Genomic DNA, 15183 nt, shown 5'->3' with positions numbered 1-15183 from the left:
CCGAATAGATGATAGATATCAAATGGGATTCTTATGTATTTTTTTCCTTTTGTTTATTTTAAGCTCATTAGCATTTTAGCTGTAGCAGAGCCGAATTTTAATTGTGTACATGTGCAACGCCCCGAGCGGTCTAGGGCACTTTCTTTACGCATTAAAAAGAATAAAACTCTTCTTTTCTTTCCGCAGGAGGCACGACTGTCCTCCTGCGTGGCTGATGATGCACGCCCCTACTTTATTTTCTCTCTTAACTTAATCCTTCACTGAGGATGTACATCTCTCACAAAACTAAAATTATGTTATTTGCTACCTTCAGTATGTATGGAATTTTCCATTAGTATAGAAAATTCCAATTATCCTATTGGAAGATCCTTGGTTGGATTTTCCCCTGTCTCCAGTGGGAATCTTCTCCATTACATTTCTTATTGAAATTATTTCTAATGGGACGCGTGAAAAGGGTCACTACACATGTCACATGTTTATCATATCTATAATTATTACATTACACAGTAGCCATTTTCGGCGTTAGAGTGTTTCCTTCTATACCATTGCACATGGTACACATTTACACAGTAGCCATTTAGTCGTAAGAGTTTTCCTTCTGTTCCTCCATTATACAGTTAGACCGGACAGCGGAGACAGTTGATTGATCATTGTTGAGTTATTTATAGAACAGCAGCCCGATGTGTCTTGCAGAGAAGAGCAGTTGTATGGATGAATCGATCTTATTTCGACCGTGGATCGATGGATGATGATTGTTGCGTGGACGTAGTTATTCTGTAACAACACAAAGATGGTCAATGAGTGCCCTCAGTTTTGAACTCACGATCGATCGCTTACTAGGCGAACGCGCAATCAATGTGGCTACGGAGACCCCCCAGATCCTTATGTAAAACGGAAGTAAAAAGTTGAGTGTTGCTCGCTGCTATTTCGTTGGTTACTGGTAGCTTAGTTCTGTTTTCCTCACGAATGAGGTCATCTGCTGTTGCTAGAAGTTGCTAGTATAATTTGTTGCTCCACTCTTGGAGACATCGGATGCGTGGAAGAAACCCTCGTGTTCTTCACGCCTCATTGGATGGGTGGGAGCTAATGTGGCTCCGCTCAGTGCTGTAAAGGCCTAACTCCTTAGGATGAGCTTTGAAAAAGAGTTTAGAGCAGCGCAAAGTGGAAATATGATTTTTTAAAACTATTTACATTTCATTCAATCTTTCTATTAATCGATCAAATTCACTGAAAGGTTACATTAAATTTAAAAAAATACATTAAATACACTGGTATGGCGTAATTTTTTCCTGTTGAATAATTCTGCTACTGATGCTATCGTGACTCTTGCGATGATGTGTTGGCTACTTCTATTGTTGGTGTTCACTTACCAGCTTGATCAAAAAGTTCCCGAAATTTATTCCGGAAATGAAAAATACAAGATTATACATCATATCAATATTGTCCACCTTTAAATGTACTCTCCATCGACTACAACGCACTTATGCCTTATGATGAATGTATTATTAAATTAATTATTTTTTTTTATAAATTAATTGAAAAATTTTATTAGTTAAAATATTTTTATATTTAGGGGGTGTAAAAATTTTTGACACTTGGAAAGAATTGAGCTAAGTTGTTTTTATTAGTTTAATTTGTTTGTTTGATTATGATGAATGTATTATTAAATAAATTATTTTTTTTTATAAATTAATTGAAAAATTTTATTAGTTAAAATAAATTTATATTTAGGGGGTGTAAAAATTTTTGACACTTGGAAAGAATTGAGCTAAGTTGTTTTTATTAGTTTAATTTGTTTGTTTGATTATGATGAATATATTATTAAATTAATTATTTTTTTTTATAAATTAATTGAAAAATTTTATTAGTTAAAATATTTTTATATTTAGCTTAATCCAATCCTCGAAACATTTATTATATTCAATTTGTGGTATGTCCATAGGACCATCTTCGATTTTTCCATTATCTCATCTAGGGTACTGAAACGTGGATTCTTGAGTCGTTCGAATCGGAAGAGAGCCAAATCAGGTGAATTCAGTGGTTGCTGAATTGTATTCGTTTCGAATGTTCACGAATAACGATTGATTTTGCAAATTTTGTGACTTGTACAAATTCGAGGCACGTACAATAGCAGATGTACTCAATACAGCGTAACTAAAAAAATGTAGAAATGTAAAACTACCACACTACAAATTTTATAGAATCTCAATGACAGATGTGCCAACCTACAAAAAATAATAAAATAAAAACGGAATAATAACGGAACTGAGAGCGCCACACGGTGGTAATTCCGGGAATTTTTTGATCGAGGTAGTATCTTGTTGCATGCTCTGTACTTGTACATTTGCACTTGCTGCTCGATTATGGTTGACTAATCCCTCCTCACGGTCGTCGAGGCACTATTTCAAGCTCTCGCATGGTACTTCCAATGAAAAAAAAGGGGTGAGGCTAGATAAGCGAATTCGTTTCCCTCTTCCGTTCGTTTCGCAAACGGAACATTGACATGCGGAACACTTTGCCGGAATCACAGCAGCAGGAGTTTAAGCAGCAATTCCCACAGGTTGACATGTTTTGTATACACCTATTTTTTGAGTGACCGTACGCCCAACATTTGAATCATTACAGATAGTCAAAGTAAATGAATTCATGTGTACATGTACCATTCATTAACAGGATAAACGCAGTAGTGTTTTGTACCGTGTCTGAACCGGTCCGACCTTTGCGTCTTTTAACCGCTGTCACTTTTTGACCTTTCAGGCAGTTCACAATGTTATCCTCCGACAAGTCAAGGTGGCTTGATCTGGTCAATAGATATGCATTGCTGCTTCTGGTTGATCATAACGTCCATGTACTCGTCTGTACGATCGATGGCAGGAGGATTTTTTAACACAGTCGTACGAAAACGAAAACTGTGTACAGTCCTTCAAATTCTTGCTCACATTTTTTTTTCTTTTACGTGATGTTTGGTTTCTACCGGCCTAATCTGATCCATAACACGACGAAGGTCAGACGTAATTCTGCACGAGTTACATTTAATGTGGGTACTTTAAAAAATTCTCCTGGTACTCGTGGAGTTTGCGTTCACAAGTTCAGCTGTAGAACAGTTTAAGTTCTCTTTGGTATTGCTTCGGGCCATCAGGTAAATCGATCTGCAATAGTAAGAAGGTAAACGTGACCGTTAGATGGTGGTAATGGGCCCACTAAATTAATGTGAATATGATTGAAGCGACACTTAGGCAAGCCAAACGAAGCAAGTGGCGCAGTTATGTTACATTGAACTTTTTTTTCTGACATGCTACACAATTCCTCACGAACTCGGTGACACCTCTGTTGATTTTTTGTCATACGAATCTGCTTGAGAGAAACTTACGAGTTGCTCGTATGCCAGTATGGGCGTTGTCATGGAAGTGCTTCATAATCAGGCGACGATGTGGCTCTGGAACATACGGACGTGCGGAACCATTCACAGCGACATGACAGTGTAGGGGTTTTGAACATGACTGCAAGGCAACTTGTTTCAGATTTAAAGAAGAGCTAGTCGACGTGAGTAACACCTGTAGCTCTGCATTGTATCTTGGTCCATGGTTGGGCAATGGTTCGATAATCTATCGGCGAATGAGAGCTGATGGTATAAACTCTAGACAGAGTATCGGCAACTACTTTGTGCCTCCCACTAATGTGTTTGATATCGGTGGTGAACTGAGAAATGTACTGCAACGCTCTCTATTCGTGGGGTAAACGACAAGCAAAATTCGAAGTCATGTCATGTCATGGATTATGATCGGTGAATATCGTAAATCGGCGCCTCTCCAATAGATGTCCAAAGTATCGTACGGCCATTCTCATGGCTATCAACTCTCGTCCAAAAGTAGAATAGTTGCGTTGACTCGATCAAAATTTCTCCGAGTAGGAGCCTAGTGGCCTAGAACTGCTCCGACTGCAATGTTTGAAGCATCCACGAGTAAGCAAAGGTTTCTCGGGATCAGGATAGTAGAGTAATGTTGATTCTGCTAGCGCTTTTTTACAGCTCTCAAACGCTTTTAACCCTTTCAATACGGCAGTGTGCTCCGCCGGAGCACTATCACTGTACGGAACACTGCGTCGAAAAGTATGCACATCGCGCTGGTGTGATCGATGTGTAGTATCACTCTCATGTCGTCTAAAGACGACACTCGACTGATTATGACCCAATGTCTTCCATTCGTTTTCCCATTCATGAACGGTGCTTCCACCCAACAACCCAACACTGCGGTGCCAGGCGAATTGCCTTGACTCACTTCCATTCGGACATTCGGAGCTTGAGAATTCTAAGCTTATTCTTTCTTTTATTTGTTATGATACCTACTTGTGGACGTCATCCACTCACAAATGTTAACTAAATACAGGCGCTTGTGCTCTCTTGCACGGGAGGAGAATTGAATTGAAGCATTTTTCTGGTTTCGCATTTATTTTATTTAAAGCAAACTTCTAGGCTTAAGTTTAAAAAACTTTTGATGGCATAACGTTTTGATTAAACTTTACGTATCTTATTAGGTAAAAATATGAAACTTAACCCTTTCATTTCGGCAGTGTGCTCCGCCGAAGGGCTACTCCTGTACGGAGCACTCGCCGAAAAGTATGCACATCGCGCTGGCTGATTTTCATGACGTAGCGCGGACGTCGTCTATAGACGACGCTCGTAACTAAAGGGTTAAACTATTACTGTTAGTTCAAGCTTTCATTTATACAAGTTAATCTACCTAACAATGATTTCAGGCCTGAATTATCTCCACCAAAATAGGTTTCTCAGAAAATCATTATAATAACTTCAATCATTGGGCTATGTTGTTTGATTAAGGCATTTTTCTTTAATTTTTCAACTGCAAACCGGAAACCGGAAAAATATTGACTGCACCTGTAGTATATCAGTGTGGCTGATTGTAAAACACGTATCATGAATTCATTTGGCAAACACTGTTAAATTACTGTCACAATGATAAATGCCCAGATTTTTGCGTAAAATACTGCGAACATCGTGTGTTTCGATTGTATTTCATATAAAGTAAAAAAAATGCTACATGAAGACAAGCCCTTTTATGTTGCATGTGTTGACATATACTTATTTATTGTATTAGAACAAAACCAGTCCTTCCAATACTTCTCTTAGGCATGGTAGAGTTTGATGAAAGGCACAACTTGACAAACCAGACCCAAAAAAGTTGATCTGCTTGTGTGTGTGTTTGATGTAGTTGACAATTTGTCAACTACATGAAACACACAATTGAAAAACTACTTGAAAATGGCGAATAAGTCAATTAGAAAAACAGGGATTTATCTGCTGAAAATCACGACGAGGATGATGATCCCGATTAGCTTGAAACTATTATTGATGATATGCGTAAAATATAAATCAGAAATAAAAAGTTCGGTATGTATATTAGCAATTTCGGAACTGTGAGAAAGTATCAAACTCTGTTGAAAACTATATGAAACTGCTATACGTGATATCCAGATCAACAACGACATACTGCTTCGCATAGTAAGTTTCAAACAATTGATTATAATTTCAAGCAATAATTCCAAGAGTACAAAAATCTGTTATATACATATAATTTTTCAACGACTTGCTGATAAACCTTGTCATTATCGATACGTGTTTTTATTGAAAACATAATGGGAGTTACAGAACACAGACAAGTTTCTCAGAAAATACATTATATCGTTCTATATTATATCGATACAAAAAAATCTAGCTCACCAGTACCGTTTGTCAAACCACGGTGAACTCAAACAATGATGCATGCATAAAGATACATGGGAAAAAAAGAGGAACGAATTCGTTTTGGGGGAAGTCACTTCAAAATGCAATGAGGACAATTTGTCTGGGAAGAATGAAATGATACAGTCGAGTCGGTAGAGGGAGATAGCGACTAAACGCCCGACTGACTGTTCAGTCGTTTTGGCGGAGAAACTGCGTGAAGAAGCCAAAAGCCATTACTGACTGACTATCCTCAGTTGACTATGACTATGCCGTGCCCTGGGTGTGATCGAAGAATAGTATGAATTCCATGTCATCTAAAGACGACGCTCGTACACACAGCTCGTCGCGCGGATATCGTCTATAGACGACACTCGTACACACAGTACGTCGCGCGGATGTCGTCTATAGACGACGCTCGTAACGAAAGGGTTAAATGTAATTCTTTTCATTGTTCAGAAATCTGTTAGTTTAATTCTTTTGAAACTCTAAATAGTAGCCCTGAAAAGTAGCTTTTTCGGTGGAATAATGTTCGTTTGCAGACTATCATAATTAAGTCATATTGGTTCTACTTCTCAATCTATAGAAGAAATTGAGTCATTGAAAATTACGAATATGAGTCATGACGATTTCGTTCCATTTCGTTTCATTTTTGTGATGCGAATCGCTGCCATCCTTCTATTGATATCATTTTTCGCTGTACAACTACCCATGTTGTTGCAGTTCTCAACAAAAGCTCTGGCTATTGTTTCAGCTTGTATATCTGGTATCGGGTTAATAATTATGTATTTTGATAAATCACATTGAATTGTTAATGCGTATCTGTTGCATGTATTTGATTTAGTGAAAGGACCAATAGTATCCATTGCTATTGATGTAAATGGTTTTTGTGGTGTGAGTGTGAGAACTAAGTATTCCAAAGTTCTGCTTCTATGTTTGTTTTCCTTGCACTTAAAGCAGTTTCTAATATAATCTGCAATAGATTTCTTCATATTTGGCCAATTGCAAAAAGCTTTTAATTTTCGATATAATCTGTTAATACCAGTGTTTCCACCAATCATGGTTTTCTTTGATTATCTCTATCTTTCGCGTGAATTATTAATTTTACGTTTTGGTTGATATAGTACAATTTGTACAAAACAAAGGTGTTCGTTGCATGCTTCTTTAAATTCTTCTTTAAATTCGTTTAATGTTGTAATTTGGAAAATTGGGTTTGATAGCGCTAGAGCTATCATTTCAATTATCAAATCATTTGCTTTTTCATTAATACTCTTCAGTGTTTACCTAGGGTTTCTTCATATATGTTCAGTCGCAAGCGCACTGAAGAGAGGATTGATCGCAAACTGAAGTAACGCCCTGAAGTGCATTTCATGAGAAATGCAAAGAGAAAAATAGCATGCTGCTCTACAAGAGCAGCAAATAGTTCGATTCAAGACAACAAAGCGTAAGCAACAGCATTGAAACGGAATTTGAAGGAAAACGGCAGAAGACATTTAAGTGGTTTAATTCTGTATAATTCATGTATTATTTCGTAAAGTTAAGAGATAAAATGTACATAGTTATAGATTGAGTGTGTGTAGTGGTTTGTCTTCAAAACAACGTGTGACGTTAAAATGATGATTGAAAATAATCAACATGACTCACAGTTGAAGCAGAAAAATGTTAGTAACCACATGTCTAGGAAATGAACTGATTTCGTTGTATGGTGTTCAGGTTTCGTACAGAAATTATATGAGCGTTAAAAGTCCAACAAAGTCTAATGGTAGTCGGATGACTAATGCGTATGCTACAGTTTATCTTCGAATAAAATACTAGTAGCAGCTGAATACTACTTTCTCTTTAACATTTCTGATAAACCCTTTTCCGCTTTCTGCCGTACTGTTTTCTACCGCTCCTCTGACCCAGCTTGCCTGAAACCGATGTTGTAAACCGATGTAATTCAGTTAAAATCATGCATTGGTTGCACGAAAAGAACTGATAAGACGTGGTTGAACGGAAACCGCGCTATAAGAGTACCGCGTTATAGGATGGCTGTCGCAATTTCATCACCGCTTTATATGGAAATCGCGTTCTCAGAGTACCGCGTGCACGGTATTGTCCTGGACAATCAATTTCTGCAGAATAGAAAAAAATTGTTCTTTTACAACCGATAACGGGACATCAGCATTTTCCATGACTTGACAATGGAATCAGCCAGTACCTCGTCCCAAGCCTGGGTTACCCAGAACATAGCACCCCAAATGTTGAATTAATAATTTAAAAATAATGTTTTAAAAATTCAAAAAAATATATTAAAAATCAAAAATAATTTTAAATTAAAAAAAATTGCACGTATTTTACTGTTAGTTTCGGCACCATTAACACCATTTACAATTTTAGCGACCTAGCCTGCATTTTCGCCTTTATAAGAGAAAATGTGAAAATATACCGAATTTTCACTTTGTTGACTGCCTAATAATCCAAAACCTAGTCAATTTCGGGCAATATATAAATTAATCAGTGCAAATCATAGTATTTTTTTACGATTATAGAGAGATTTCAATAATTATAAAAAACAAAATCCATTTTTTTGCGATAGTATTTTTGAAAAGATCAGTTCATCTCCCCTAATTCGATATGTCCATCATCAAAATCAGTGTAGCAGTTCAAAAGTTGTTTATTTTTTAAAAAAAAGTCATGTTTGGAAAAAAGAAGAAAAGTTGATTTTTTGGACCACCATGGAAATAAAAAAAATTAAAAAATCGAGTCCAATGTTTATTAAAAAGAACAAAATTACCACTTTTCACGAAAATCTGAAAACCATTATATCAGTTTGACATGGAATAGCTGTATATGTATGTATAAAACAATAACATTTTCTTCTTCTTTCAGAATGAAATTGAAAATTTGAAACAGGCGATTGCTGATCTAGAAGAAAAGGTTCAATATCAGAGCGATGAACGATTGAGAGACGTTTATGAAATAATGGAGAACTGCCAAACTAGGGTAAGTTGCAAAAATGTTGACTAAATAACGATAGAATTATTTTTGTTTAAAGAGCAACATATCGTTTTTGAAACTACGAACATATTATATTTTTTTCCTAATGGGTAATATACATTAGGGTGGCAATAAATGTATGGAAAAATTTTATCATCGAATTTCAAAAACCGACAATGTACAATGTACATCTTACAATCAAAATGATGGCTATGATAGGGAATGCATAGTGGTCCTCAGCTCATTCACTATCATATATTTCACTACTGAGCACATTACCGTATCTTAAACTGTGATTTCGGAAACGAATGAATTGTAAGATTTGTAGTCTCCACAAACAATGTAAATAAAAATGAAATGGAGACGAACTTTACGATCTGTCGAGAAATAGATGAGCTATAAGCGTTCTGAAAAACCAACAGTGAATACAGGGACGGATGACCTTCGGATTAGAGTCCTTTAAAATAAGAACAGAGCAGCAGGAAATACATAGCTCATCATGTTGCTCCTTAGTTATGTTTCTATACAATGCAGATGTAACCTCAGTCAATTTTCAACATCAGTTATCAACCAAAGAAAGCAGTTCATACTACCGAGAAAATCGTGAATGCCATCCTGCATACAATGTGTTGTAATTTGAAGCCACTTTCAATTCGGGAACCATGCATGGGTTTGTGAAAACTGAATGATCAACTTAAAAGACCCCAACCACCAATAAGTTCAAAAACAAGCATAAACAAAATAAATCAGTTCATATTATATATCATATTCAGTCACTTTAGAATGCATTGGTATTGTGAATAACTTTTAATAACTCTTCTTTAAAAGGTTTAATGGCCCTGAAAAGCGCCGTGTTTTACGGTGGCTGGTTTTGCCACCATAGCAGTCTGTATAAACAAACTTTTTCCTTTTTCTACCTGCTGCCGTTTTGCGATTGCGTTTCCTTCGCATCTATGTGTTTCTTCCAGGTTAGACGACGAGATATTTAATTTCATTCGATTGAGGTACTGCAGATCTATTGAATTTGATTTGTGGGCATGTGTTCTTATTAAGCGTGAACGTAACGTGGACACATTTTATTTTCATTTACTTTAATTCTCCATTTTTGAAGCCACTTTTCCACGACCGTTATGTGTTCCTGGAGATCCCGTGAAGCAATCGTTCTGTTTTTGTGACTGCTGAGAATAGCTGTGTCATCTGCGAATGTTGTAGTCATTAAGTTACGCGCGGTCGGGAGATCGCGGGAGTGTAGATGAGATAGAGAACTGGTCCAAGAACACTGCCCTGAGGAACGCCAGCATAAATTTCTTGCTCTGGTGATAGAAGTTATACCGAACATGAAACTTTCTTCCCAGTAGATAAGAACGCATAATTTCATATACTTGTGGTAGCATATTTTTAATTTTATAGAGCTGTCCAGACTTTATCGAAAGCTTGAGCTACATCAAGAAAAAGCGCTGAGCAGTATCCGCGGCCTTCATATACTTTACGAATTTCTTATATCAATCGGTGCACTTGTTCAATAGTGCCATGTTTTGCTCGGAATCCGAATTGATGATTCGGGATTAATCTTTCAATCTCGGGCGCTGATTTTATCAGGATAATTTTTTCGAACACTTTTGAGAAGTTTGGAAGGATGCTGATAGGTATATAAGATTCCACTTTCTGTGCGTCTTTCCCTGGCTTAGGAATCAATCATAATGATGGTCGTAATTTTCCATGCTTGTGGGAAATATCCTTTATGGGTCATTGCGTTGAAAATTCTTGTGAGATGTTTAATTGCTAGGTCAGGTAGTTCCTTGATCATATATGTAGTTCCTTGATCATATATGGTTGATGTGGTCGATACCGGGTGATTTTTTCACATTGATATGATTATTGATAACATGTCTCACCAGCGGATGTTTGATTTTCATTTTGTTTTGGTTTATAGCACCAGAAAATTCGAGCGTTTCTTGATTAGGTCCGGATTGATTCGGAGTGAAAACTTTTTGAAGATGGTTTGCAAAAGTTGCTGCTTTTTCATCGTCACTTCTGGCCCAATTACCAGAGGGCATTCTAAACGGCGGGTCCTGTAACTGAGGTCATTTTAGGTACTCAGTTGCCTTCTATAATGAGTAATTATTATTTTGATTTGGCGATAATTCAGTTAAGTAATTATGGAATGTTTCTTCTTCTCGTCTTGTAATAGCTTTCTTAATATACGTTGTGCCATATTGAATTGGTTTTTAGATTCTGGCGATCGTTTATTTTGCCAGATTCGTCTTAGTCGTCGCTTTTCTGCAACTGCTGCTTTTATGTGGGAGGCAGTATTATTTTTTTTGTGTTTCTGAGGCTTCATAGGTGGGGTAGCTATCTTCGCAGCATTCTTCATGAGTACACTGAGCTGATTAACTGCTTCCTCGATATTATGTTCGTTATCCAGAGGTAGATCGAGAATGTTAGAGGAGATATATGCCTTATATTTTGTCCAATTCGTTGAAAAGTTAGTGAGATTAGATGACGTCTGCTTCACTTCCTTTTCTATGAAGTATTCCAGGAGTATTGGTGAGTGATCAGATGATAAGTCCAAAAGAAGCTTCGATCGAATTCGTTAACTATCAATATTTTGACGTAGAACTACGCCTTTCATTAAGGTGATTTCATCAATCAGAAAACAGGTCACGTTTTTATGAAATAAAGTTAACGTCAATAATTATTTTTGCCGCGAACGGATTTTGGCGATTTACATACAAAACGAATCGGAAATCCCGTAAGATTTGATTAATAGGCTATACATTAGAATCCCCTGGTAAATGGTTAAAATTTATGAAAACATTAAGCGTTTCCATTTTCCCATACATTTCTTCTGTCCATTTGTGTGCTTTCCCGAAAAGAGCTGTCAATAACGAGCAACTTATCGACGACCAACGGAGAGGAAATCATAGGATTTAAAGTCTCCGTGAACAAAGAAAAAGTAGAAGAATGAAGGGGAATACTTGCCTAGAGTATAAACAGTGGATCTCGCTGAGGCAAACTTTCATTCGGCATCGGACTGCTGAACAATCCAGTTCACTTTGCTTTCGCTCTCGCTTCGATCTAAGATTGGACCCCACCAGTGGTAATCCAACTTGGATATCGTCGTTTGGTTTTTCTGTTCGTTTTTCGCGTTATTCGTATCGTGTGTTTTTTTCCGCGTCATAAATTGGACGCTTCGCGTAGTGTGTGATGAGCAAGAAGAAGAGGAAGGCTCGAGCCCTGCAAAAAACGAACGCATTGCCAGGGGCAATAAAATTTCGAGGCAAGCGTCATCTAATGATGCACGCGTTGTTCGTGCGGTGAAAAGCGCTCGCACTGAACCGATCCTTTGCGAGTGTGACACCGCATCGAACAAAAGCGAAGTAGGCGATTTCGGCGCGTCGGTCGAAAATGTAAACGCCGTTACCCAGGCAGCAACCAAAATTAAGTTCCCCCCGTTTTTGTTGACCAAGAACACAGAAACAAAGAATATATTAGATATAGGAAAACTTGAAATTCCAGAAACCTTACAATCGAACAATTAACCGACGTCTCTAACTGCAAAACGCGGGAAAAATACCTCCATCACCGACCGACATCGAAAGTCGATTTATTCTCTTGAGCTGAAACATATAATAAAATAGAGTATATTACAAACCTAACTTTAACCGTAAAAGACTCACTTTTCAACTTTTCAATGCTCTTATTCCCACCAAAACACAAAACACAAAGAGCGAAAAAAAAGATATTGCAAAATATTGCAGATTGTTTACATACAAAATCCAAGATGGCTGGAATGCCTTTCTCATAAGTCGCGCTACCGTATTGTATCTATCGTGGCTTTGGTCAACTCAGAGTTACCAAGAGAAAATCATTTGGTTATGATGGGAGAGGATTAATAGTTAGTCGCAGTTTGTTTGATTACGATCTGTGCAGTTTGCGATTAATCGTAAATCTCATCATGCTTGTTTTCCATCCTTGCTGATGAACACTCAACAACACTGTGGTAAACAACTTGCTTTAACAGCTGTAGATGCAATGAATACAGCTGTTCTTCGACAATAGATAGCGCTTTATGTTTACACCTTATTTCTTCCACTAGCCAAAATATTTTCCCCTGTTTGACTGCCTTTTCACTCGATTCACTATTTATTGAGGGTTTAATGTGAATAAACTTAGAAACCAATCCTCTCCTCTAGCACCGTGTTAGGAATCGAATACTTTTTTTTCTTCTTCGTAACCAATAGGCCATAGAGCTCAAAGTGCTTTCGCCTTTATGGCCTTTATGGCATATTTTTGTCTCAAAGCTATTGAGAATTGCGTGAAAAAAACGAAACGGTGCATTTTCCACCATAGATCCTATGGTGTTCCATAGAAGGACTAAAATATATGGTTCAACTACCAAATGTTTTATTCAGTACCCAATTCAATATTCTCCACACAGCTGGTGATTTGGTTTGGGGGACTTCTTACTCCTCTTACTCAGCTAGACTCTTTGGAAATATAAAAACCGCGCAACACGGAAAAAATCACACATATTTAGAAAAGCATAAGATCACGTTTAAATATGAATTAGAGTAGTACTGAATCTCTAAATCACAAAAAAAAAATCAAAATTTCAATATTTTTTTAGTACTTCAATGTCTGGTGATTTTTTTTTTTTGATAATTTTTCTTGATACACTGTAGTAAGATGCACATTCAGTATTTCTTTCAAATCTTTATCTCGAAGCTTTTGACGTGAAATAAATGAAAAAGTACGTTCTTCACTATAGATCCTATGTTAAACCATAAAGGGGTTCAAATAAACCGTCAAAATTTCTTATTTAATATCCTATACAATATTTGCCATGGATTTGGTTTGGGGGCACTTTTCACTCCCTTACCCGGCCAGGCCCTTTGTGTTTCATTTGTATGGCAGCCCCCTCTTAGAGAGGGGGTGAAGAGTCTAACCACCATAAAAACATTTATTGCACCCTAAAACCTCCACATGCCTAATTTGGTTTCATTTGCTGATTGATTCTCGAGTAACGTAGAAATTTGAGTTTCATTTGTATGGCAGCCCCCCTAAGAGAGGGGTAGGAGTATCTAACCACCATAGAATCATTTATTGCACCCTAAAACTTTCACATGCCAAATTTCGTAAAAATAATTCGCGAGTAATGTGGAAATGTATGTTTCATTGCATTTTACTTTTCCCTCTGCAATTATTGCACATCTCATGTTTACGTATTTCTCGAACCGCGAAAGTTCATTCATTCACCTCTAGTACCTGGAATGACGATTTTCTCCGGCTTCTCTGTTTAAAAGTACGTTTCAGGGAAACATATTCCGGTCTGCACAACGACAAGCGAATACAAAAATTCTCAACACTGAAAAATATCCTCGACTTGCATATGTTGGCAAGCGGATCCCCCCTGTCACATTGATTTTGAAGTCCGCGTTAGGGAAACAGCTCGGTGGGAACAAAAATACTACCGACTTGTATGTTTTAACAAGGCGGAACATTTTAACAAACAACAACAATTAATGTTCCTGGTTTTAACTAGGAACATTAATTTTGAAGTTCGTGTTAGGGAAACACAGCTCAGTGGGAACAAAAATATCCCCGTCTTGAATGTATATTTTCAAAGAGGATTTCCACAGGTACATCGATTTTGAAGTCTGTGTTGGGGAAACCGTAACCGTTTAGAGAACGCTTGATATTTTACAGTTATTCAATTGTTCATCTCATGAAAAATAACATTTTATTAATTGTGATGGACGAGTAGAAATATTTCCTATCAATTGATGCAATCATTTTTTTGAGATTTTTAATTTTTTCTGTATATGTTCACATGTACATAACCGATTTAATATTTTTTATTGATATTTTAAATAAACCATTTCAATAATTGTTATTTTTTTTCCAGATCTCCAAAATGGAACATCTATCGCAACAACAATATGTGACCGTGGAAGGAATAGACAATTCAAATGCTAGGGCAGTGATAGTGAAATTAATTAATGTGGTTTTAACTGCTTTGCAAGTAATTTTGTTATTGGTAGCAACAGTAGCAGGAATCGCAATGCCATTTTTAAGAACAAGGTAACGTAACAAACTAATCCAATTTTTTTATTGAAAATATATATAATCTGTTGAGACGGAAATACATTGTTCGACCAGAGGTCAATTTTCTGACACTTTTTGACACAAAAAAATTGTTGAAACATGATACAAATACATCAGGTCTTTTTTTACGCGGGGATACGTACCTCTTAAAAAACCGCGTTAATTCGTAAAACCGCATTATTGGAGAATCCGCGTAAAAAAAGTAGAAGGGTCTGAGCCTAGGGGCACGGTTTACAACGAACAAAAAAAGACAATAAGCTTCTGGCAAGTTATTCAACTGTCGAATTGAAAATAATTAATGAATATCAGTGGGACACATAACAGTTTGGAATGGTAGATTATGTATATGTAAATCGATA

At 36.9% G+C, this 15183-nt stretch overlaps 1 protein-coding gene across 2 annotated transcripts in view; it reads left to right on the top strand.

The window, feature by feature from the left end:
* The window catches only part of LOC129781615 (transmembrane and coiled-coil domains protein 1-like), a 44292-nt gene extending 29466 nt beyond the window's left edge, over window positions 1–14826 (top strand). Inside the window, exons 4-5 of one of the 2 annotated variants that reach the window (XM_055789258.1) lie at window positions 8609–8722; window positions 14625–14825. In XM_055789258.1, coding sequence (XP_055645233.1) covers window positions 8609–8722; window positions 14625–14804 — 294 coding nt within the window. In that variant the 3' untranslated portion in view covers window positions 14805–14825. Of the gene's footprint in view, window positions 1–8608; window positions 8723–14624 lie in introns of both variants that reach the window. The other variant, XM_055789259.1, reaches the window with a different exon arrangement.
* The last annotated feature ends 357 nt before the right edge of the window (window positions 14827–15183 follow it).

This window comes from Toxorhynchites rutilus, unplaced genomic scaffold, assembly GCF_029784135.1.
Source record: "Toxorhynchites rutilus septentrionalis strain SRP unplaced genomic scaffold, ASM2978413v1 HiC_scaffold_16, whole genome shotgun sequence".
In the NCBI taxonomy this organism is placed as follows: Eukaryota; Metazoa; Arthropoda; class Insecta; order Diptera; family Culicidae; genus Toxorhynchites; species Toxorhynchites rutilus.
This window is presented reverse-complemented; position numbering and strand designations above follow the sequence as displayed.